This window comes from Garra rufa, chromosome 14 (genome assembly GCF_049309525.1).
Source record: "Garra rufa chromosome 14, GarRuf1.0, whole genome shotgun sequence".
NCBI lineage: Eukaryota > Metazoa > Chordata > Actinopteri > Cypriniformes > Cyprinidae > Garra > Garra rufa.
In genome coordinates, this window is record NC_133374.1 from 13,872,364 (window position 1) to 13,897,329 (window position 24,966).

Genomic DNA, 24,966 nt, shown 5'->3' on the forward strand with positions numbered 1-24,966 from the left:
GCGTGCGTTCAGATGAGTAGGAAAATTGTTATATCGTGCAGTTATTCCCTATCATAGGTTATACCTCCAATTCAATGCACATTGTACGCATTGCTTTTTGTTAAATAAACTAAATCACTGGTAAATAAAACACACCTTAGTATCGATATTTTTAATTTGAGTATCGATACTTTCGATACTCGCATCAGTATCGATATATCGATACATTAGGATCGATATGCCCATCCCTACTGCGAATAGCTTCCGGTGGTGGCCAAAATGCTTGATACTTGAATAGTCTTTATTATGCCTGATAAAGCTGAATGTCATGATTGAATAAATGTAGGATGTAATTAATTCCAGCTCCAACATACTTGCTATTCCAAGTTAAACAGTAGTAAGGCGTTTATACAATAATATTAAGCAGAAACAAATGTCATATAATTATAAATTAATATTTTTGTTCCAGAAAAAAGCAACATGAAACATTTGTTGGGATTTGTCTTTATATTTTTGACATTTAATACATACTATAAAAAATAACTCTGCATATAGAGAGTTTTCACGACGCATCGTCAATCGGCCATTTTGGCGTCACTGAATGTAAACAATGCTACTGAACTGAACGAAACTCACATATTTTGCTGATTATTGCTGCTGAAAATCAGTTACTGTCATGTGTTGGGCTGTAAACATTTTGAGTACTACAGACCCCCAAAAGTTATAACAAATCAAGGAAAAGAGTGCAAAAAACTTTCTGAGGAACAGAAGACGTTTGTGGTTGGCCAAACTGAACCAGAATTTCCAGGGCAAAACTCTTGACAGCATTCGTGTTTCTTCTTATAATTTCTGGCCAGGTAGGTGAAAAATTAGGCTAATATCTACTGCTCGTACATATCTTTACCACCTATTAGCTTTAGTTCGTCAAAATATTGCACTCTTTCCTGCTTACTAAATCCTCTATATGATTTAGCAGCTTTTTTCCATAGTTTAGACAGCATATGCTAACAGAACAATGTATTTTTAGTAGTACATTAACCATGCAATCCATGCTGTTGTTTACATCCGAGTATCGCCAATATGGCCGCGTATCCGGGTAACTGACCAAATCGTGAAGTGAGTGCAAACCCTCTATAGATATGCAAAATACGGCATATACATATGTAAAACACCAATATATGCCTACTGTTGGCTGTTGCACAGTTTTAAACTCAACCAATCCTCTGTTAAAGGTCCCATATTGTCAAAATCGAAATTTCCTGGCTTTTTTCATGATAACTGAGGTCTAGGGGCTATGTAACTACCATATGAGTTTCAAAACAGTCAATCCACAGTAAACTGCACACAGCCTGCTTAAAGTAGCTGTTCATTTTCAGGAGCCGCTGTGACTTCCGTACAGATGTGACGTCCGATCTACTCAGTCACCGCCTTCAGTCACCACCCCGAGCACCAATCACCATCCCACCCTCCTTTTGTCAAACCCAGACACTATCGTGTCCATAACATTGCTAAGCAACAACAACATGAAAACAAGTCGAGAAAACCCTGTTCAGTCGATAGATGTCGAAACTACCTCAATTGCACAGGCTTCAGAACAACGTGAATATACGGGGCAGCCGTGGCCTAATGGTTAGAGAGTTGGACTTGTAACCCAAAGGTTGCAGGTTCGAGTCCCAGGTCTGGCAGGGATTGTAGGTGGGGGGTGTGAATATACAGCACTCTCTCCACCCTCAATACCACGACTGAGGTGAGTCCCTTGAGCAAGGCACTGTTCCCCCAACTGCTCCCCGGGCGCCGCAGCAATGGCTGCCCACTGCTCCGGGTGTGTGTTCACGGTGTGTGTGTTCACTACTGTGTGTGTGCACTTGGATGGGTTAAATGCAGAGCACAAATTCCTAGTATGGGTCACCATACTTGGCCTCACTTCACCTCCTTTCCTTTCCTTTCCTTTATATAAGAGACCAGTGGCACGTCAACTTCAGCCTCTTTCACACAGCCATTCCGGTAAATACACGGATAATATGTCCCATGATTTGTTCCGGAGTTGTTTAATTTGGTTCATTCACAGTTGTTTTCCGGAATCTGTGCGTGCTTTACACACAACCCATAAAGACGTGACGTTTGGATGTGAGATGTAATGCAACGCGTACGTTTCACTAAACTGAAACTAACCTGAACAAACTGTGCTTCAGTGCTGATAGTGAGGAGCTGGCTCTGCCCGATTGCTGCTTCATTCCACTTTGAACGTATTTTTTCATCGTGAAGAGTCACATGATAACATGCATCATCACTACAACACTGCCTTTATGGTTCTGGCTTTTGTTCACACAGCGCTCGTTCCGTAATTTTCCAGAATCAGCGCGCATTGTGAAAGGGGCTTTACTAAAGCAACAGTTATGTAGCTTACTGCATTCGGTCTTTGAAAAAGAAAAAACATTAATGATCGTTCTGAAATATCCTGTTGAGTATCAGCAAGCTAGGCTCTCTCTATTGCTCTGAGCTCACTTACAGCATACATGACGTAGTTACCTGTGGTTGGCCTGGCTGTGCGTCACTCAGAAAACAACAGGCCAATCAGAAGAGAGGCTCATGAATATTAATTAGATGGGCCAAAATCAACCTGTTTTTGACAGAGCTCCTAAAAAGGAGCTATAAAAATATATTGAGATGGATTTTGGCACTTATACCGCAAATATATATTCTTAAGGACATCAACAACTAAAATAAACCTCCAGAAATGTGTACAATATGGGACCTTTAAGATCTCACACATCTCACAGTTTATGATCTGAAAACCTATTGACAAGCAAGGTTATAACAGATTCAGCCATTTTAAAAGCCTTTTAACATGTACCGCAAGAGCGTGTATCCAGTGTCAGGATATCGTGCGCTTTAGATCTAATGTAGACCTATATTATAGCATCTGTTTGCAGTCCACGATTATGCCTGGACATCTACCAGGGCATCGTCTTTAAGTGCTCCAGCACTCTGACAACTCTGTAGATCCACTACAGACTAATGCAATGTCCATAATATAGAACATTTTCATCTATACCTGCTATCTATGTTTAAGATAGATGTCTGTGGGTTGTAGCTGCGATGGTAGAAAGAAGATCTCGATGGGTCTGTGTAAATAACAGACCTGGTAAGGCTCTTGCGGTCCTGTTTGAGTCTTGGCTGTCTCTGCGAATGGCACCATAAAAGTTCAACCTGCTCTCTAAAGAAACTGGTGGTTAATGTGTATAGGATAGGATTCAAGGCACTGTTGATGGGGAGGATGAAGATCACCACCCAAGACGTGATTGTTCCTGAGAGAGACATTAAAGACATTTTCTTTTAGTAACATATATAGTGCATTGTTTGTTTCATGTAGCTTTAGGACCAACTAACCTGGTATCTCAACTTCTAGCAGGGAGAGGATTTTGACCAGGAATATGGGAATCCAGCAGAGGGCGTCAGAGAACACGATGAAGAAAAAGCGATGTGCCATTGCCACATCCTTGTGCAGCCGTCCACGCAGCTCTGAGGCATTGATGCCAGTCTTATAGATGGAGTAAAACATGCTGGAGTAGGAGACAACAATGATGAGGAAGGCCACCAGGTTAAGTCCTACAAGCATAAACATAAATCTCTGATTGAACAACAGCACAAAGCCTAATGAACACAGGTCAAGGCCATCTCTGCACTGTGACTAAGAGGTTTCTTAAGTGTGCCGCTGAGCGTGCGGCCTAATGTGGTGGAAAATAGCTTTCATCAGTTCAGTATGGTTGGTGTCATGAATAAACGACTGTCATCAGTAACAATTAACAATATGTGGCACAAATACAAGACAGATATTCTTCAGACAACATTTCTGTTTTAAAGGAGCCATATTCCAAAAGTTTAAAGGAGGAGTTCACTTCCAGAATAAAAATGTCCTAATAATTTACTCACTTCCATGTCGTTCAAGATGTTCATGTCTTTCTTTTTTCAGTTTTTTTTTTTTTGAGGAAAACATTTCAGGATTTTTCTCCATATAGTGGACTTCTATGGTGGCCAACAGTTTGAAGGTCCAAATTGCAGTCTCAATGCAGCTTCAGAGGGCTCTACACAATCCCAGTCGAGGAATAAGAGTTTTGTCTAGGGAAACAATCTGACATTTTCTAAAAAACAATAAAAATGTATATACTTTTTAACCACAAATGCTCTTGCACTCACCCGACCTCACACATTAAGCAGTCACGTTAGAAGGTCACATGTGACGTAGGCGGAAGTACCGACCCAGTGTTTACAAAGTGAACGTGCAAAGAAAGTCAAACGCCATTCACAAAATTATTTTGAAGGCAATAAATCGATATCGCTAAATATCACCAGTGTTGGCAGTAACACATTACAAGTAACGCAAGTTACTTTTTCATTTACAAGAAAATATCTGAGTTGCTTATTCCAAAAATTAATGCCAGTTACTTTTTGTTTCCTATATGTAATTAATTCCATTTTATTAACCAATGTATTTGATGCTGACCTTTGTTGATCCAATTCAACCATACTAATAAGCAAAACTTACTTTAGATTTAACATTTGTGCTTCATTTTTCTCATTGCCGAAGAGTGTTGAACTTCCTTTTCCTACAGTTCTACTATACAGAAGTTAATTTCCTTATTCATTTCACTTTTTGGTGTGAAAGGGCTTTTACATTTGCTAAAATCTAAATTTTTATATTAAAAACAAACAAACAGGCCCTGCACACATTTAAAAAGTAACCCAAAAGTACAGTCGTGGCCAAAAGTTTTGAGAATGACACAAATATTAGTTTTCACAAAGTTTGCTGCTCAACTGCTTTTAGATCTTTGTTTCAGTTGTTTCTGTGATGTACTGAAATATAATTACAAGCACTTCATACGTTTCAAAGGCTTTTATCGACAATTACATGACATTTATGCAAAGAGTCAGTATTTGCAGTGTTGGCCCTTCTTTTTCAGGACCTCTGCAATTCGACTGGGCATGCTCTCAATCAACTTCTGGACCAAATCCGGACTGATAGCAACCCATTCTTTCATAATCACTTCTTGGAGTTTGTCAGAATTAGTGGGTTTTTGTTTGTCCACCCGCCTCTTGAAGATTGACCACAAGTTCTCAATGGGATTAAGATCTGGGGAGTTTTCAGGCCATGGACCAAAAATTTCAACGTTTTGGTCCCCGAGCCACTTAGTTATCACTTTTGCCTTATGGCACGGTGCTCCATCGTGCTGGAAAATGCATTGTTCTTCACCAAACTGTTGTTGAATTGTTGGAAGAAGTTGCTGTTGGAGGGTGTTTTGGTACCATTCTTTATTCATGGCTGTGTTTTTGGGCTAAATTGTGAGTGAGCCCACTCCCTTGGATGAGAAGCAACCCCACACATGAATGGTCTCAGGATGCTTTACTGTTGGCATGACACAGGACTGATGGTAGCGCTCACCTTTTCTTCTCCGGACAAGCCTTTTTCCAGATGCCCCAAACAATCGGAAAGAGGCTTCATCGGAGAATATGACTTTGCCCCAGTCCTCAGCAGTCCATTCGCCATACTTTTTGCATAAGATCAGTCTGTCCCTGATGTTTTTTTTGGAGAGAAGTGGCTTCTTTGCTGCCCTTCTTGACACCAGGCCATCTTCCAAAAGTCTTGGCCTCACTGTGCGTGCAGATGTGCTCACACCTGCCTGCTGCCATTCCTGAGCAAGCTCTGCACTGGTGGCACTCCGATCCCGCAGCTGAATCCTTATTAGGAGACGATCCTGGCGCTTGCTGGACTTTCTTGGACGCCCTAAAGCCTTCTTAACAATGCAGTGGAAAGTTTTTTTTCTGAATTAAGTTATTTTTCATGGCAAAGAAGGACTATGCAATTCATCTGATCACTCTTCATAATATTCTGGAGTATATGCAAATTGCTATTATAAAAACTTAAGCAGCAACTTTTCCAATTTCCAATATTTATGTAATTCTCAAAACTTTTGGCCACGACTGTAGATGTTTTTGGGAGTAACGCAATATTGTAATGCATTACTTTTAAAAGTAACTTTCCTCATCACTGAATATCACAATATAAACTTTCCTCAATAAAACGATATGAGAGAATGTTTGATATAATGTTTATGTGCCAAAAGTGGAACGAAACAGCACGACTCATTTAAAGCGTGCCACATCTGGTGTGAAGCGTCTAAATTCAGCGAAGAAAACAAATGACTCGCTGATTTAAACAGATGAAACAGCCCTTACCAAACACTACGCAACGTTACAGTCAGAAGACTTTTCAATCTACAAACCACCATCATTTACATAGATTTACTGCAGTAACACTAACTGCACTAACTGTGGCAGAAATGTAGGTATTCGTATTGATTTGTATTATATTATTAATGTAGACATGAATTAAATGTTTTAAAGGAGTAATAAAATATAATTGCAGTATTTTTGTGATTAAGCTATAACGTGTGCAATTTTACTAAATGTTTTTAAGACTACCGTTTTTCATACAAATAGCTAAAAACTATATAGTTATTTTTTTTACCATTTTATTGAGGTGTGTTTATCATGATTTAAGTGTATGCTACTATGAAAGACCAATGGTTAATTAAAAAAACTAACATAAAAATGAGGTTGCTACAATTTTTACAGAAGTTACTAATTAAATCTGCATCCTAACTCAAGCTACTCAAATATGCATTTCTAAGAGACAAAAAATGTAATGCTATTATTAATTTTGATCAGGCAACACAAACCTATTTCTAGATTTAAAACAATATTACTCATTAGAACATGCAGAAACTGCAATTTTTCTATTTTGTTGAACAAAATTAACGGTCTGGTTTCTATAACTTTCACTTCAGGGGAAAAATCTGTCTTTAAACTCAAAAGAAATAAAGATTTGACATTTATCTTGATAATAATCGATATCAACTGATGTGGAAAATAAACTTTTGTGGTAATTGTGGCCATAACACCCAGTACACATAGGAAAAACTAACTGTGCATGACCATTCCAACATGATTCTGTAATACCTAATGACGCATATGCGCATTGCAGAGCTTCTGTGGTTAAAAAGTATATAAATTTTAGTAAGGGATAAGACACTTATTCCTCAGCTGGGATCATGTAGAGCTCTCTGAAGCTGCACTGAAAATGCATTTGAATTTGGACCTTCAAACTGTTACCACCATAGAAGTCCACTATATGGAGAAAAATCCTGCAATGTTTTCTTCAACTTTGTTTTTTCTTTTTTTGCAACTGAAAAAAGACAGGAACATCTTGTATAAAATGGGGGATAAATAATGAGGAGATTTTTATTTTGGAAGTAAACTTCTCCTATAACTCTTTGAATATTAGCATCATTTTATAAAAAATCCACTAAATCAGTCAAATTAGTCATATGTAAATAAGCTTGAGGATGTGACATCTCATGTTTTGTTTCAATATGTGAGCCTGGACCACAACACCAGTCTTAAGTAACACGGGTAGCAATAGCCAAAAATATATTGTATGGGTCAATATTATACATTTTTCTTTTATGCCAAAAATCATTAGGATATTAAGTAAAGATCATGTTCTAGGAAGATATTTTGTAAATTTCCTACTGCAATTATATCAATTGAATAGTAATATGCATCGCTAAGAACATCACTTGGACAACTTTAAAGGCGATTTTCTTAATATTTTGATTTTTTTTGTACCCTCTGAGTCCAGATATTCAAATAGTTGTAACTCGACCACATATTGTCCTATCCTAACAAACCATTCATCAATAGAAAGCTTTTTTATTTAGCTTTCAGATGATGTTTAAATCCTAATTTCAAAAACTTGACCCTTATGACTGGTTTTGAGGTAGAGGGTCACATATAATGTTTTTTGTGTTTTGGCGAGGGGATTGGAGTATCTTTTTTTTTGTTTAAAAAAACAACAAGAAAATCTATATGACTCTTTTAGTCTTCATTACTACATTAAATATTTTTTAACTCACCAAGGAAGATTCCAGTGGAATATCCCTTTGCAATGGGCTTTTCCAGACGTTCAGAGTGAAGAGGGAAACACACTCCATTGTGTCCGTAATAATTCCCAAACATCTCCTCATTAAACAGAGGCACTGCAGCGATAGAAATACCCAGCAGCCATATAGAGGTTAAAACGGTGAATGTTTGGCACTTGCTTGGTCGCAGGTGGCTGAAGGGAAACACAATGACCAGGAACTTCTCCATGGTCAAATAAGTAAGCAGCATGACGGAAACCTCCGAGGACAGCATAGCCAGGAAGCCGATGATACGACACTCCAGGCTGTCCATCCACAGCTTAGCGTTCTTGTTGTACTCGCCACGGAACTTCACATCAAAGACCCCAATGAAAAACAGATAGACCCCCATCAGGCAATCTGCACCTAGGGACAAATGATGCACTGTGGTAAATAGCTATTACTCACTGGATGCCAGAAGCAGGACTCATTAACGAACAAGTAGCTTCCTGATTTAGAATTTGGTCTTGCGCCAGAATGTTAGAGCAATTCCTGCACATACAAAATGTATAAAATGTTATTTTTAAAAGACAAATCACAACACCAGCAGGCCAGAAATCAATTTTTACGAGGCACAGCTCAGGTACGTGACCGGAGCACATGTGCTAATGACATTGCAGGCTGAAATGGATGTGTTTCCCATGCCAAACAGGGTGCATTGATTAATGGCACTGGCTCAAGAACTCAAGCAAGAGTTAGAATTGATTACTGAAGGTGATTGTAATAGAGAGCGAATCCTGTGCGAATAGAATTGTTACAAGGTTATAGATTTCCCGTCCAATCACGACAGCCTTCCAAGCTGAATGTCAGGCGGGAGACTGTCAACAGTGGGACTCATTGGTTAAAGGCGACTGACAGCAAGAGGACCTGGAGAAAAGGGTTTTCAAATATCACAGGCATGCTCTTCCAGAACTAAATAATATTATCAACTGCTGTCGCACGTATCTGATTGCTGAAAGCATAAGGGGTGGGAGAGTTCTTCAGTGAGACGAAATCCACATCATTTTGAAGGTAGATGTAATTGAGAGGACATGATGGGTGCAGGAACACTTATCATTTGAGAGCTTGCTGCCCTAGAAAACAGCTATCTGCCAGCTGCTTCTGCTTGCGTCATATTGGTTTCATAACGCTCAGCCAATTATAGTAGAAATAAACCCTAAAAATGGATATATGTGCCCTCTGGTGTCATTAATTCTCATCTCTTAAAAGACTTGGCTGCATGAATTTAACTCATAAAGCATATTTAGCGTTTAATGTAATGTGGGCAAAGGTATGTATACCTCTGGTACTCACAGCACAAAACCTTGATGCAGAGAGCATGCAGGTTGTTCTCAGCCCGCAGGACCGTCCGCATCCCGATGACAAAGAGGTTTCCGAAGCAGGTGATAAAAGCCATGACCCACACCGACACACGAAGAACCACGTTAGCAAGCAGATCCTCAAAGGATGAGAGGCCGTCGGAGTTCGGTTTACACTTTCGGACATGTGGGGCGTAAGAGCAGTACTGGAACTTCTTGAAATATCTGAGAAGAAATACATATGCATATATATTTTTTCAAACCCTGCTGGCAAATGCTGCAACTTTTATATATTTGTTCACTTATGGTTTATTCACCTTTATATATTTATTGTGATTTTTTTATTAGATTAAATTTTTTTGTATTTTATTATATAAAATATTATTTTATATATTTACATTTTAAAAACAGTATTATACATAAAATTATAATCGATTTTGGTGTCCGCACTAAACACTCGCTGTGAGAAATACTGCAAGCGGAGTGATACAAACGGTGAAATGGTTGAAGTTCTGATATCTAGAATATCATACTCTTTTCAGCCAATCAGATTTGAGGACCAGAAACTTCACAGACTTTTAAAAATGGCCAATTTTTATGATATGTGATGTATAAAAAATGTAAAACTAGCATATAATAGCACATGAATATTCACTACCAGTCAAAAGATTTTTAATGTTTTTTGAAGAAGTCTCTTCTGCTCACCAAACCTGCATTTATTTGATCCAAAGTACAGCAAAAACAGTAAAATTGCTAAATATTTTTAATATTTAACTATTTTCTATTTGAATATATTTTAAAATGCAATTTATTTCTGTGATTTCAAGACTCCAGTCACACAATCCTTCAGAAATCATTTTAATATTCTGATTTGCTGCTCAAAAACACGTATTATTGTTATTATAACAATAAAAAAAAAAAATTATACTGACTCCAAGCTTTTGAATGGTATAGTGTATAATAGATAAATGGATCAGATAAATGCTGATCTTTCTATTTATCAAAAAATACTGAAAAATGTATTCAACTGTTTTAAATATTAATAATAAAAATAATAATAAAACATGTTTCTTGAACAGCAAATCAGCATATTAGAATGATTTCTGAAGGATCTTGTAACACTGAAGACTGGAGTAATAATGCTGAAAATTTAACGTTGATCACAGGAATAAATTACATTTTAAAATATATTTAAAAAGAAAACAGTTATTTTAAATAGTAAAAATAATTTACATTTTACTGATTTTGCTGTACTTTGGACCAAAAAAATGCAGGCTTGGTGAGCAGAAGAGACTTTAAAAAACACTAAAAATCTTGGCTGGTAGTGTTATCACCTCACAATAGAGGACTAATTATATATTCAAACTAATTGAAAGCAGAATAGGATATTCACATGTAGGAGAGGTTATCCATGGGCCGGAACATGCTTGTCTGGATATTTGGAATCTCCACTCCATCCAGGCCACTGCAGAAACAGAGTATTCAAGCTTTATTATTCAGTCCTTTATCAAGAGCCTTCGGTTATTCCGCTGACCCTCATCCGCTCACCCTCTATGAGCTCTTAGCCTCAGTGATTACTAGAATTTCCGATTCTGGAACACAGCCTGGTCTGCTGTTTGTTTGTTTGTTTTATTGTCAATCTGCGTCGTAGCCCAAAACAATCCCACAAACACTAACTCAGCTCCATCTGAGACTCATTTCATTTGGAAACCTACCTTTGTTGTGTGGCTGCTACAGCATATTACATTTTTTTAACATTTATTTTTGGAAATCTCATGAAAATCTTGGATATTTCTGCTACTTACAGAGACTGGAGCTGAATTAGGTGGTTAAATTGGCCTGGGTGGATGTGGTCCAGAGGGTTTTGGGACAGATTCCTACAAATGTGAAAACACAGCAAGTCATTTTATGGTGAAACTCAATGCAACAGTTACACGTAATAATGAAGTGTACTTACAGACAGCGGCACAATTATACTGAACATATACACTACCAGTCAAAAGTTTTTTAAAAACAGTCAAATTTTGGAATATTTTCACTATTTAAAATAACTGTTTTAAATGTAATTTATTCCTGTGATCAAAACTAAATTTTCAGCATCATTACTCCACTCACATGATCCTTCAGAAATCATTCTGAATGCAAAAAATAGTATTCATCTGACAGTTATTACTTACAGAATCTGCAATGAGGGTAAATCCTTGAATATACTGACTGGAAGTTCCGTCATCAAGTTACTGGATAGATCTCTGCAAAAGCGAAGAGGACACGTCAAATTAAACTCACTAATAACTCACTAGCTCTTTGTTTCCATGCACATTCTCATTCACAGCAATGTTTCATCTTCACTTACAGGTCTCCCATTATGCGCAGAGACTGGAAGGTGTTCTCCGGCAAACTCTTGATGAGGTTGGCTCTCAACGATCTAGAAGATAGGAAAGAAAACCACATGAACCACATCAAGAGGTAATTGTACCTCTATAATTGTTTCCATTTTAAAACTGTCTGTTATCAGATGAAGCTCAAAAGTACCAAAACTGACTTTCAAAGAGGGAGATTTAGTTTTATTTTTTCTTACTTGCAACAGTTAAAGTTATTATAGTTAACAAACAAACAAATAACTGCTTGAAATAAAGGGTAACTGAAATAAAATACACTTATTTTTATTTCAGCTAGCTGCCAAGTGTCACAGTTCTGTCTGTCTTGTCATTGGTTTCTCCCATTTGTCTTCCCCCTGTCATTTTGTTATCATTTGGTTTAGTCCTCGTTTGTATATCACCGTCACCTGTGTTAGATTTGATCGTCATCTGTATCACCTGTGTCTTATGATTAGTCTGTCTTTAAAAGTCTGTCTGTGAGTTTAGTTCCCTGTCGGTCTTTGATGTTGACATTTATGGTTTATGTTACGTGTGTGGATTATCCTGCCTGTTCCTGATCGTTCCTGAGTGTTTGTTCTAAGAGGATATTAAATTAGTGTTGATTGTTTATCTCGTCTCGTCTCGTTCCGTCCAGCACGTCGTCACCATATAACAGAAAGACCGACCGAAACAGTTTTACCCGGCACCTTCCCCTGCGTTTATTTTCCCGTCTTTGTTTTTCTCAGTGGTTTTTTTTTTTTTTACTTATGGACCCTGCCGTTATCATCATCCTCCTGAAGCAGGGGAACCGCTCTCTCGAGGACCACATCAGAGACTTTCTGTTCCTCGTGCCATCAACACACTACCCGGACAGCTGCTTGTGCACGTTCTTCCGCAATGGATTAAATGATACCATCAAGAGGCAGCTGTCCGGGAAGGGTCCTCGAGAGAGCCTTGCCGGATACATCGAGTGGGTGCTGGCGTCCTGTGGATCTTCCTGGACTGTCGGCAGCGTCGAGGAGGACGTCAGCCCCACTCATGACCCAGAGAGCAGCCTACCATCACCCCGACACGCAGAGCATGAACCCGAGCGCACCGCGGATGAGGGACTAGAGCCGCGAGCGACAGAGCCAGAGCCCTCTCCGGCTGACCAGGTGCGTGAGCTGGATTCTACATCTGCGACGGTGGATTGCGACGTGGAGCAGATGAGGGAAATGGAGAGCCCTGCCCACTGCAACTCCGCTGGGGGTGAGATAGACAACTCTGGGGACCTTATTGACTTCTTTGCCGAAGTTATGGATTATAAAAAATTTGACTTAATAGACTTTTTCTCTGAGCCACTGACCTGCCTAAGCTTCCCTCCCACCCGCCCTCTTCTGTCTGAATCTGCCTGGTCCCCGCTGGTTCCGCCCAGCCGTCCTGAGTTCCCGCTGGTTCCGCCGAGCCGTCCTGAGTTCCCGCTGGTTCCGCCCAGCCGTCCTGAGTTCCCGCTGGTTCCGCCCAGCCGTCCAAAGTCTCCCAGGTCATCGGTCAGTCCCCTTGCTCACCCTCAGCCCACCATCCATGCAGTGGGCTCGCCGCAGGGATGCCAATCAACATCGGTGGCATGGCTGGAGGATCCCTCAGCTCCGCCTCCAGCCTCACAGCCCAGATCTCCACCTCGGCCCTCCGACCCTGCGGCTCCACCACGGCTCTCAACGCCCTCAGCTCCACCGTCGCCCGTCGGCCCACCAGCTCCACCGGGCTCCATCGTCCCTCCGGCTCCGCCTTGGTCAATCGTCGACCATCCGGCGCCTCGGGACTCCACTCCTCTGGCTTCGCCTCGTCCCTCTGTCCCTCCGGCTCTGTCAGGCTCCTCCTTCCCGTCAGCGTCGCCTTCGTCCTCTGTCGCTCCGGCTCCGCCGCGGACCTCCGGATCTCCGCCTCCGCCTCGGTCGCCAGAGCCTCCTGTTCCACCTTGGCCCTCCGGTTCCGCGGTGTCGCCCTGGTCCGTCGGCTCTCCATCTCCGCCTCGGGTTCCTCTGCCAGCTGCTCTGCCTCTGTCGGTCGGACCCCTGGAGTCGGCGGTCCTCCCTCCACCATGGCTCCTCCCTCCGTCGGCTCCTCCGTGGGCTGTCATCCTGGCTGCGATCTGGGTCCTGTTCTCCTGCTTCAGGTCCCTCCTGTTTCCTCCCTGGCTCCTCCCACCGTCGTCGCCCCCTTGGACTGTCTTTTTTGTCACATGGACTCTTGTTTTTGTTCCCCTTCCGGGGTTGCATCCTCAGCCGGAGCCCCCTCCTTCATTGACTCTGGTTTCCTGGTTTTCCGCCCCTCTCGTTTTTTCGTTTTTTCCACGGCGCGAGGACGCGCCTTTCCGGAGGGGGGCGTAATGTCACAGTTCTGTCTGTCTTGTCATTGGTTTCTCCCATTTGTCTTCCCCCCCTGTCATTTTGTTATCATTTGGTTTAGTCCTCGTTTGTATATCACCGTCACCTGTGTTAGATTTGATCGTCATCTGTATCACCTGTGTCTTATGATTAGTCTGTCTTTAAAAGTCTGTCTGTGAGTTTAGTTCCCTGTCGGTCTTTGATGTTGACATTTATGGTTTGTTACGTGTGTGGATTATCCTGCCTGTTCCTGATCGTTCCTGAGTGTTTGTTCTAAGAGGATATTAAATTAGTGTTGATTGTTTATCTCGTCTCGTTCCGTCCAGCACGTCTACACCATTATAACACCAAGACCATCTTTTTTTTTATTTTCCTGTAAGTACTAAAATAGCTTAAACTAAAGCTGAAATAAAAAAAATAACAAACTATGAAACTATAGTCATGGTTGTGGTTCTCTTGTGAACGCACGTCAAAGATTGTTGAATAATTGTTGAATACAGCTGTTATTTCTGTTTTCTTTGCATACAAAAAGTATTCTTGTAGCTTCCTAAAATTAAGGTTGAACCACTGATGTCACATGGACTATTTTAACACTGTCCTTACTACCTTTCTGGGCCTTGAACATGTCAGTTGTGTTGCTGTCTGTGCAGGGTCAGAGAGATGTTGCATTTCATCAAAAATATCTTAATTTGTGTTCTGAATATAAACAAAAATCTTACGGGTTTGGAACGACATAAGGGTGAGAAATTAATAACAGAATATTCATTTTTGGATGACCTACGCCTTTAAAGCCTATCATACAGATGGTATAATTAGCTTTGGTTCAAAAAATATGAATACTAATAATGTTAATACTCACAGCACAGTCAGATGTTCACAACCGAGTAATGTTGACAAGCCCAAAGTTTCGATCTGATTCCCCTCGAAATCCCTTTAATCAAATACAGGCAAATTGACATGTATTTCATATATACATGATATTAAAAGATAACATGACAGCTGAAAGTCTAAGATGATCTGGTGTTACTCATAGAAACACGACGGCACATCAGTGAAATCCAACTCATTCTGTTGCTTTTGGCTGTCACTGATGGACACCATGGCCAAAGAGAGAATAACAGTGCATTAGCAACTCAGAACATACTGTTCTTGTACTACAGAGATGATATAAAGAAGGATGAGCCCCTGGTTGCATTCAAACCAGTGTGCAATCTCATAATATCCAAGACGTGTAAAAAAAAAAAAAGAAAAAAGAAAAAGCTAGAAAAGAAAATTCTGAAGATGTATATGTATATATATATATATATATATATATATATATAAAGATAAAGATAAAGATGTACACTACATGGAACACCACATGGAATTTAAAGTACTCTATTAGTCAAAAGTCTTTTCTGCTTACCAAGCCGGTATTTATTCGATCCAAAGCACAGCAAAAACTTTTTTCAAAATTTTTTACTATTTACAATAACTGTTTTCTATTTGAATATATTTTAAAATGTAATTCCTGTGATTTCAAAATTACTCCAGTCCTCCAGAAATTATTCTAATATTGTGATTTGATGAAAATGTAATATTATTATTATGTTGAAAACAGCTGAGTATAATTTCTTTTAGATTTATTTGATGTATAGGAAGTTCAGACAAACAGCATTTATCTGTAATAGAAATCTTTTGTAGCATTATACATGTCTTTAGCATCACTTTTGATCAATTTAAAGCATCCTTGCTAAATAAAAGTATTAATTTCTATCATTTCTTATTAAAAAATATACTGAATCCATCTTTGGATCTTTCTATTCATCAAAGAATCCTGAAAAAAACACTCAACTGTTTTAAATATAATAATAGTAATAATTTGATCACATAAATTAATTACATTTTAAAATATATTCAAATAGAAAACAGTTAATTTTAAATAGTACAACTATTTCAAAATTGTAAAGTTTTTGCTGTACTTTGGCTCAAATAAATACTTGGTGAGCAGAAGAGACTTCTTTAAAAAACAATAAAAATCTTACTGTTCAAAAACTTTTGACTGAGCGTATATATATTTTATATAGATATACTATAAATTCCAACATGATGAACCCTAGTAAAATCCTGTTAAACAACCTGACTTCTACTAAAGAATAAGAAGTGTTCAATATTCAGTGATATATCTCTAACTATGTGCTCTAATTCAATATAGTTCACTTTAACTGGAATTCAGTGTGTTGCAGTTTAAAAACAAGCAAAACAGGATTATTCTAGAGATCTGAAGAGCTTCCAAAACACACATCTCTCTGAATTATGTAAGATAGGACATTATTATTGGAAGCCCTTCAGTAACTGCTGAATGTTTCTCCGGTTGCTTTAGTTTCACTCTCAAACACTTGCTACCTGGGGGGGAAAAGTTATAGAGATATTTTAAATATGCCACTATACTATTAGTCTGGACTTTTTTGTGTGAATATGAAACCCAAAAAAGTGCACGTGACACGGCAACTGGTACAAGTGCGCCACAGGCAGCTCAATTGTTTAATCAGCTCAAACACAATGGGTGCCTTTAGTGTCTTGAGAGACATCAATTTTTGATGAGTAGAGAATAGCAGGCGGCTTCTGAGTACACTGGTGTATCGCAGCTTTGTTCCCAAACCTGAGCTGCCCCCCTGCATACTGCCAGCATCTTCCTAACTTGACTGAATTCACAATCAAGCAAGTCGTGACATTTATATTAAGTAGCAGAGAAGCGGATACTTACAGCCAGCTGAGAAAGGGCATATGGGTGCAGAGTCTGGTGGGTGGAAGCTGTTCTAAAGAGGTGTTCACCATTGACCTGTACAGATGATTAGAGCTGGAACATCATAACCTGTCAGCAGACACCTCATACAGACAACTACAGTGCATAGACTTAAAGCAGTTCAAATACAAATATTATAGTTTTCCAAGCAATATTTTTGGACTGAATCAACTCGGTTGGAATTATAAAACACATTGATTCTAATGAACAGCACTTTACATACAAATAATAGGATTTGTTTAAACAAAACATGGAAATGAACAAGTTCCAACACTTCATAAATGAAGATTGATGAATACTTACAGGAAGAAGAGGGAACTCAGGCCATTAAATGTGTTGGCTGTAATTGTTGTTATGGGATTGTCATCCAAAATCCTTAATAAGATGAAATAACACTTCAAAACTTGCAAAAATGTCCCTACCAACCAAAATAATGGACTAGTTTTGGATGAGTTTTGCTGCCTTTAATTCAACCCGTGGATTCAGTACAGCTACACTACTGTTCAAAAGCAGGATGTATAAATTGATCAAAAGCTACAGTGAAGACTAAATGATTTCAAATAAATGCTGTTTTATTAACTTTCTGGGAAAAAATATTTTTAACATGATTTGAAGCCTAAATCAGCATACTGAATTGATTTCTGAAGGATCATGTGGCACTGAAGACTAAAAATGCAGCTTTGGCATCACAGGAATAAACTGCATTTTAAAATCTATGCAATTAGAAAACAGTTATTTTAAATGGTAATACTATTTCACTATATTTCTGTTTTTACATCAAATAAATGCATACTTAGTGACCACAAACTTTTGAATGGTAGCATATATTATGCATTTTTTAATCTAATCTTTCAGATTTTATTCTTGATCAAAAGATTTGATATGTATTTTGCACAACATCTACAAAAATTACATTTAAGAACAGACATCTGCTGTTTCAACTGATGTAATCATCTTGACTTCGGATGATGGCAATTTTAAAATCATTAATCATATAAAAACAGCATTTACAGCTTGTCGATGTGTTGATGCTTGTACTCACAGCCACTTGAGTTTATAAAGATCACTGAACACTCCAGGAGAAAGCAAGGAGATGCAGTTCTGGCTCAAAGATCTAAAACACAAGATTGAGCAAATATAATCACTCATTCAAGCTTTTTCTTGTTCTATATCTTCCCATATATTGTATTAGATAAGAGTCAGGAACATTGCCTGAACTTTTTTCAAATCCAGTGGTTGATCCATCATGCTATCAGCGTGCAAAATATGTTTATGGGATGTTTCAACAGTGACAAAAAATAGATGGTTATGTCTTTCTTCAGACGAAAAGAAATTTAGTTTTTTGAGGAAAACATTCCAGGATTTTTCTCCATTTAGTGGACTTTCATGAAAGCCAAAGGTTTAAACGTCCAAATTGCAGTTTCAATGCAACTTCAAAGGGCTCTACACGATCCAAGCTGAGGAATAAGTGTCTTATTTAGCCAAACGATCATTTTGTACAAAAAACTTTTATATACTTTTTAATCACAAACGCTCATCGTGCACTAGCTCTGCAATGTGCATGTTCAAAAAGCTATGGTAGGACGAAAAAACTCATCCGACATTGATGTTTTACTTTTTTTTGTAAAGGACGTTTGGCTTTTTTGCACATTCGCTTTGTAAACACTGGGCTGGTACTTTTCACCTACAGTACGTCATGCATGACCTTTTCAACGTGACAATGTAATACGTGAAAGACGAGCATTTGTGGTTAAAAAGTACATAAATGTTTTTTTTTTTTGTTGTTGTTATAAAATGACCGATCTTTTCACAGATTAGACCCTCATTTCTTGGCTAGGATCGTGTAGAGCCCTTTGAAGCTCCATTGAACCTGCAATTTGGATCTTTAACTCGTTGGCTTCCACTGAAGTCCACTATATGAACAAAATTGGAATGTTTTGCTCAAAAACCTTAATTTTTTTTTCTTTTCGACTAAAGAAAGAAAGACGTGAACATCTTGGATGACATGGGGCTGAGTAAATTTTTAGGAATTTTTTAATCTGTAAGTGAACTAGTCCTTGTATTCATGTTTAATTCAAAAAACGTATTATATTATGTAAAAAAATGCACTTACAGCTTTTGCAGCTTATATAATCCACTAAAAGCTTGAATGGAAACAGTATTAATGCAATTATCCTGGAGAAACCTGAGGGAGAAAAGAAAACAGTCATCAATTTGGTTAACAGGTGGTTGTGTTTAACAGGTTCACAAAACTGATAAAATATCAGGACCCATATATGTGACCCAGGACCACAAAACCAAAAAAAGTCTTAAGTAGCACGGGTATATTTCTAGCAATAGCCAAAAATACATTGTATGGGTCAGAATTATCATTTTTTCTTTTATACTAAAAATCTTAGGATATCAAAATCATGTTCCATGAAGATATTTTGTAAAACCGTAAATATACCAAAACCTATTTTTTGATTAGTAATATGCATTTCTAAGAACTTCAGTTGGACAACGTTTGATTTTCTCAATATTTTTGATTAGTTTGCACCCTCAGATTTCAGATTTTCAATCGGCCAAATGTTGTCCTATCCTAACAAACCATACATCAAGCGGATTTATTCAGGTTTCAGATGATGTGTAAATCTTAATTTCTAAAAATCGACCCTTATGATTGATTTTGTGGTTCACGGTCACATATAGAGACTTTTTTTTTTACTTGGACCAGAAACCAATCACAATAAAACACATATAACACCTCTGCAACCATCAAGAAACAACAAAGCAAAATGCTTTTCAGAACACCTTGCTCTGAAACCATCCACACCACCCTTGTATCATATTGAAGATTTTTTGCATAGGCATGTAACAGAAACCTTCAATAATGTCAGAAGAATCATAGCCTGGCACCAAAAAGACCACATGAACCTCAGTTATTTTGTCTATGATTCTCGTAGTCATGCCATATTTTGAGTGTCTGAAGTACTGTATTCATAACTAAATGTACCCAACCAAACATTCATCTAAGTATGAATAAATATTTAAATAATAGAGGTGCTTAACCAGCTAAAATTAATGCCTGAGGAATATTTCACAGTTCACACATCCTGCGGTATGTGGGCATCTTCATTACTGCAGCAGTACATTTTTTACTCTTTACAGAAAATAAAGTGATTTTTGGTTACCACATTAAGTATTTAAATTATGAAAACATTAGGAGTAGGCCATTGATATGAATTCGATTTGTACATGAGGAGGAGTATAATTAATCTATATGAAAAAGAAACTAAAATTGAAGTGGAGCTGCAGTATAAACTTTTTTAATGGTAAAACTCTACTCTCAGGGCTGTTTTTAAGACACATGATTTAATGCCAAACTAGCTCAAGGTCTGATGCATTTAAACGTCCTTTTAGCTTCCCAGCTTGTGTCAGTTTTACAATCAGACAACAGCTTGAATTTACTTTCAAACCAATCTTAATGTCACCGAGTGGTGTTTCCAGTCCACCGCTGGGGTGGAAGGAAAAAGAAGTAAATTAAGTACCAGCATAGATTGCATATAACTTTGTTGGCTTTAAATGAGTTTAAACATGTATTCATTGCCAATATAAATCACTGCTATTTAGAGCAGTACTTTCAGTTTAGTATATTTATAAAATGTTAGGACGCATTTAAGTGACCAAAAGTGGCTGCTGATTTAGAAAAAAATCTATTTCAAACAAATGCTGCTCACTTGAACATTTCCTTCATTAAATAATCTTGAAAAATGTATTACAGTTTCCAAATATTAAGCAGTTTTAACATTGGTAATTATTATAAATCAGCACATTATAACAATTTCTTAAGATGTAATGGCTGCTGAATAAATTACATTTTAAAATATGTGAAGACAGAAAGAAGTTTGGAGTAAGTTTGTAGTAAGACTTTGATAAAATAGTCCATGTGACATTAGTGGTTCAACTGTAATTTAATGAAGTTACGACAATACTTTTTGTGCACGACGAAAACAAAAATAACAACATTATTCAACAATTTCCAAAGATAAACGAAGGTCTTATGGGTTTGGAACAACATGAGGGAGAGTAATTAATGACAGAATTTTCCTTTTTGAGTGAATTTTCCCTAAGTGTAAAGTATTCCAGTAAAGTATTTTATTAAAACATTAAAAAGGGGGGCAAATGGCTGCACTTATACATTAAAAATTACTTGTTTACTCTTTTAGGAAAATAATTTGCGGAAAAAAAAAACTGTTATGTCAATTAGCATTAGTCTCCATTAGTTAAAATAAAAAACATACTGTAAGTGCTTGTCGCCTTACTCCTGTCCACTCTTGTACTAGAAAGCAGATCTGCTAGTTCTTTAATTGGCTCGTTAATCACAGAAGAGCATCACATAGAATCCAAGGTTTAATGGCAAGCTATAAAGAAACCTGCCAATACTGAGATTAACAAGCAGCAGCTAGCTCGATGTAAATGAAGGTGACCATGGCCTCATCATAAAAGCTTCAGTGGATTCAGCAGAAAGCTGATCATAAACGTTAATCAGCTCCATGCAGGAACCAATTGTTTTTGTACCACATAAACGTGGCCTTAGCTGTACAAGTTGACAGCTCCATTATACAAGCCCCGAGTTGATTTGTGGCTTCAGTAAAGCATCTCCTTAAGGTCAATGCATACTAAAGTTACACCATCTATCTTGGGCAGGTTTTATGAAATCAATTAGAATTTATGTGACAGAAATTATAAAGAGGAGCCTGTCTGGATCAGAAGAAAGGCTCAAGAAATGCTTATTCATACTTACAGCCTCTGTAGCTTTATGTATTTGATGAAAACCTCGTCGGGTAACACGTGAATCTTGTTGCTCTTCAACGAACTGCCCAAAAGCAACACAAACAGCCAATTAAACACATAAAATGTTTCATTTGTGTATTAAAATGAAGAAAATATTCAGAAAAAGAAAATCACCTTTAAAACTAAAATAAGACCAAAAAAAATATATATATATGTTGGACTGTCTTTCACAGAATTCTGAGATATAAACTTGTAATTGTGAGTTATAAAGTAAGAATTGCGAGATATAAACTTGCATGTTACTTATTTCAGAATTCAGATTTAAACTTGCAAATATGACTTTTTTTCTCAGAATTGTGAGATATAAACTCGCAATTGTGACTTTCTCAGAATTCTGAGATATACACTCGTAATTGTGAGTTATAAAGTCAGAATTGCGATATAAACTTGCATGTTACTTATTTCTGAATTCAGATTTAAACTTGCAAATCTGACTTTTTTCTCAGAATTCTGAGATATAAACTCACAATTGTGAGTTATAAAGTCAAAATTGTGAGATACAAACTCGCAATCCTGAAAAATATAGTCAGAATTGCGAGATATAAACTTGCAAATCTGACTTTTTTCTCAGAATTGTGAGATATAAACTTGCAATTGTGAGTTATTAAGTCAGAATTGCAAGACATAAACTCACAAATGTGACTTTTTCTCAGAATTCTGATATAAACTCACAATTCAAAAGACTTTTTCTCAGAATTGCAAGATAAAATACTCACAAAAATTACTTTTCTCAGAATTCTGAGATATAAACTCATAATTGCGAGTTATAAAGTTAGAATTCTGAGATATAAACTTGCAATTCTGAGAAATAAAATCAGATTTAAGAGATATAAACTCGCAAATGTGACTTTCAGAATTCTGATATAAACTCGCAAATGTGACTTTTTCAGAATTCTGATATAAACTTGTAAATCTAACTTTTTTCTCAAAATTCTGAGATATAAACTCACAAATGTGATTTTTTTCAGAATTCTGATATAGATTTGCAAATCTGACTTTTTTTTTTCAAAATTGTAAGATATAAACTTGCAATTGTGAGTTATAAAGTCAGAATTGCGAGATATAAACTCGCAAATGTGACTTTTTTCTTAGAATTCTGATATAAACTTGTAAATCTGACTTTTTTCAGAATTGCGAGATATAAACTCGCAAATGTGACTTTTTCCTCAGAATTCTGATATAAACTTGAAAATCTGACTTTTTTCTCAGAATTCTGAGATATAAACTTGCAATTGTGACTTTTTTAGAATTCTGATATAGACTTGCAAATCTGACTTTTTTCTCAAAATTGTAAGATATAAACTTGCAATTGTGAGTTATAAAGTCAGAATTGCGAGATATAAACTTCCAAATGTGACTTCTCAGAATTCTGATATAAACTCGCAAATGTGACTTTTTTCTTAGAATTCTGATATAAACTTGTAAATCTGACTTTTTTCACAGAATTGCGAGATATAAACTCACAAATGTGACTTTTTTCTCAAAATTGTAAGATATAAACTTGCAATTGTGAGTTATAAAGTCAGAATTGCGAGATATAAACTCGCAAATGTGACTTTTTTCTTAGAATTCTGATATAAACTTGTAAATCTGACTTTTTTCAGAATTGCGAGATATAAACTCGCAAATGTGACTTTTTCCTCAGAAATCTGATATAAACTTGAAAATCTGACTTTTTTTTAGAATTCTAAGATATAAACTTGCAATTGTGAGTTATAAAGTCAGAATTGCAAGATATAAACTTGTAAATCTGACTTTTTTCACAATTCTGAAAAATAAAGTCAGAATTGAGTGATATAACCTCACACTGACAAATGTCAAGAGCGCAATGTTGCAGTGCAAAAGTACATTAATATGAAGCATTCTGAAGAAATTCTGAGTTTATATCTTACAATTCTAAGTAAAAAAAGACAGAATTGCAAGAAAAGAAGTCATAACTGTGGGATAAAAACTCGCAATTGCGAGTTATAAAGTCAGAATCGCAAGATACAAACTTGCATTTGTGAGAATTGAAAAAAGTGAGCATTGTGAGTTTTCATTTTGCAATTCTGACTTTATTTCTCACAACTGTGAGTTTATATCCTGCAATTCTGATTTTATATCTCACAATTGCGAGTTTATATCACGCAGTTCTGACTATATAACTCGCAACTGCAAGTTTATATCTCAATTTTGAGAAAACAGCTGACCGTTACATTAGAATTCAGAAAAAAAGCAGTGCTAAACCATCCCTGGAGTTTATTACATGGCCACTTTTAACTAGAATTAATCCTTCAGCCCAACATATTAGCAATCAGACATTTATAATTCATAAACTGCATGTTGACAACACAAATTTGCATTGGAAGGCTGCGTACAGGGAGGTAACATTCGATGACACCTGTGGAATGGATCTCAAGCTGACATCCACACAGTGGATCTCAGTGTTAATGCACTGGCAGCGATCAGGGTACTGCTCCACTTCTGCAAGGCAGGACAGGAAAGAGAGACAAACACACAAAAACACACACATTCAGTTCAAACTGCCAAACCAATGTGCTGAGGTTTGTACAGAGTGACAACCAAAATATACTTAAAAATAAACTATACTGTTCTAAAATACATTTTAAATTTAGGATAAATTTCAACTTGTAACTTAAATATAAACTTATATTGCAAGAGACAATACTTCAATACTTAAATAATAATTAATTACTACACAATGCATTTGATATACTTTAGGTACGGTCTGTACTAATATAAGCAGTTTTCAAACTGTCTAGACCTGGACTGTCTAAACTGTGTCAAGAGGTAATGACAGAATTAGGTGTATTTTTACGGCAGTCTGTAGCAAGATCTTGTGGATAAATCCTTTTAAAAGTCTGGTCGAAGATGTCCGCCCAGCCACTGTTATCTCCTTCAGAGAGATGGATATCCATGACATAGGGGTCAACAAGAGGGAAGCACACACACACACACACACACACACACACACACACACACACACACACACACACACACACACACACACACAAAAACACACATGTTAATATAAACATTCAATTTTGCTATTACTTGCATCCATCTGCTCATTTATGAATTATGAAACACAATTAATGAAAGAGCAAAATAGTGTTTTGGCCAACAAACACTGTCATTAAACTTTAGAAACCCAATGCTTTCGCAATTTTATTTTAGGGCTGTCAAATCGATTAATCACGATTAATCGCACAACTAAAGTAAAAGTTTATGTTTGTTATGAAATATTAAACACTAAATTAATGAAAGAGCAAAATAGTGTTTTGGCCAACAAATACTGTCATTATTAAACTGTATAAACCAAAGGCT

At 37.2% G+C, this 24,966-nt stretch overlaps 1 protein-coding gene across 1 annotated transcript in view; it reads right to left on the reverse strand.

The window, feature by feature from the left end:
* Positions 1–478: 478 nt before the first annotated feature.
* rxfp2b (relaxin family peptide receptor 2b) overlaps positions 479–24,966 on the reverse strand; it is a 35,237-nt gene continuing 10,749 nt past the window's right edge. Inside the window, exons 3-18 of the mRNA XM_073817845.1 lie at positions 24,458–24,535; positions 23,997–24,102; positions 21,590–21,661; positions 18,917–18,988; positions 17,846–17,917; positions 17,107–17,178; positions 16,765–16,839; positions 14,878–14,949; positions 11,649–11,720; positions 11,473–11,544; positions 11,101–11,172; positions 10,689–10,760; positions 9,291–9,520; positions 7,953–8,363; positions 3,370–3,588; positions 479–3,287 (exon numbers count right to left, since the gene is read on the reverse strand). Of these exons, the coding sequence (XP_073673946.1) occupies positions 3,025–3,287; positions 3,370–3,588; positions 7,953–8,363; positions 9,291–9,520; positions 10,689–10,760; positions 11,101–11,172; positions 11,473–11,544; positions 11,649–11,720; positions 14,878–14,949; positions 16,765–16,839; positions 17,107–17,178; positions 17,846–17,917; positions 18,917–18,988; positions 21,590–21,661; positions 23,997–24,102; positions 24,458–24,535 (2,030 nt within the window). The 3' untranslated portion in view covers positions 479–3,024. The remainder of the gene's footprint in view (positions 3,288–3,369; positions 3,589–7,952; positions 8,364–9,290; positions 9,521–10,688; positions 10,761–11,100; positions 11,173–11,472; positions 11,545–11,648; positions 11,721–14,877; positions 14,950–16,764; positions 16,840–17,106; positions 17,179–17,845; positions 17,918–18,916; positions 18,989–21,589; positions 21,662–23,996; positions 24,103–24,457; positions 24,536–24,966) is intronic.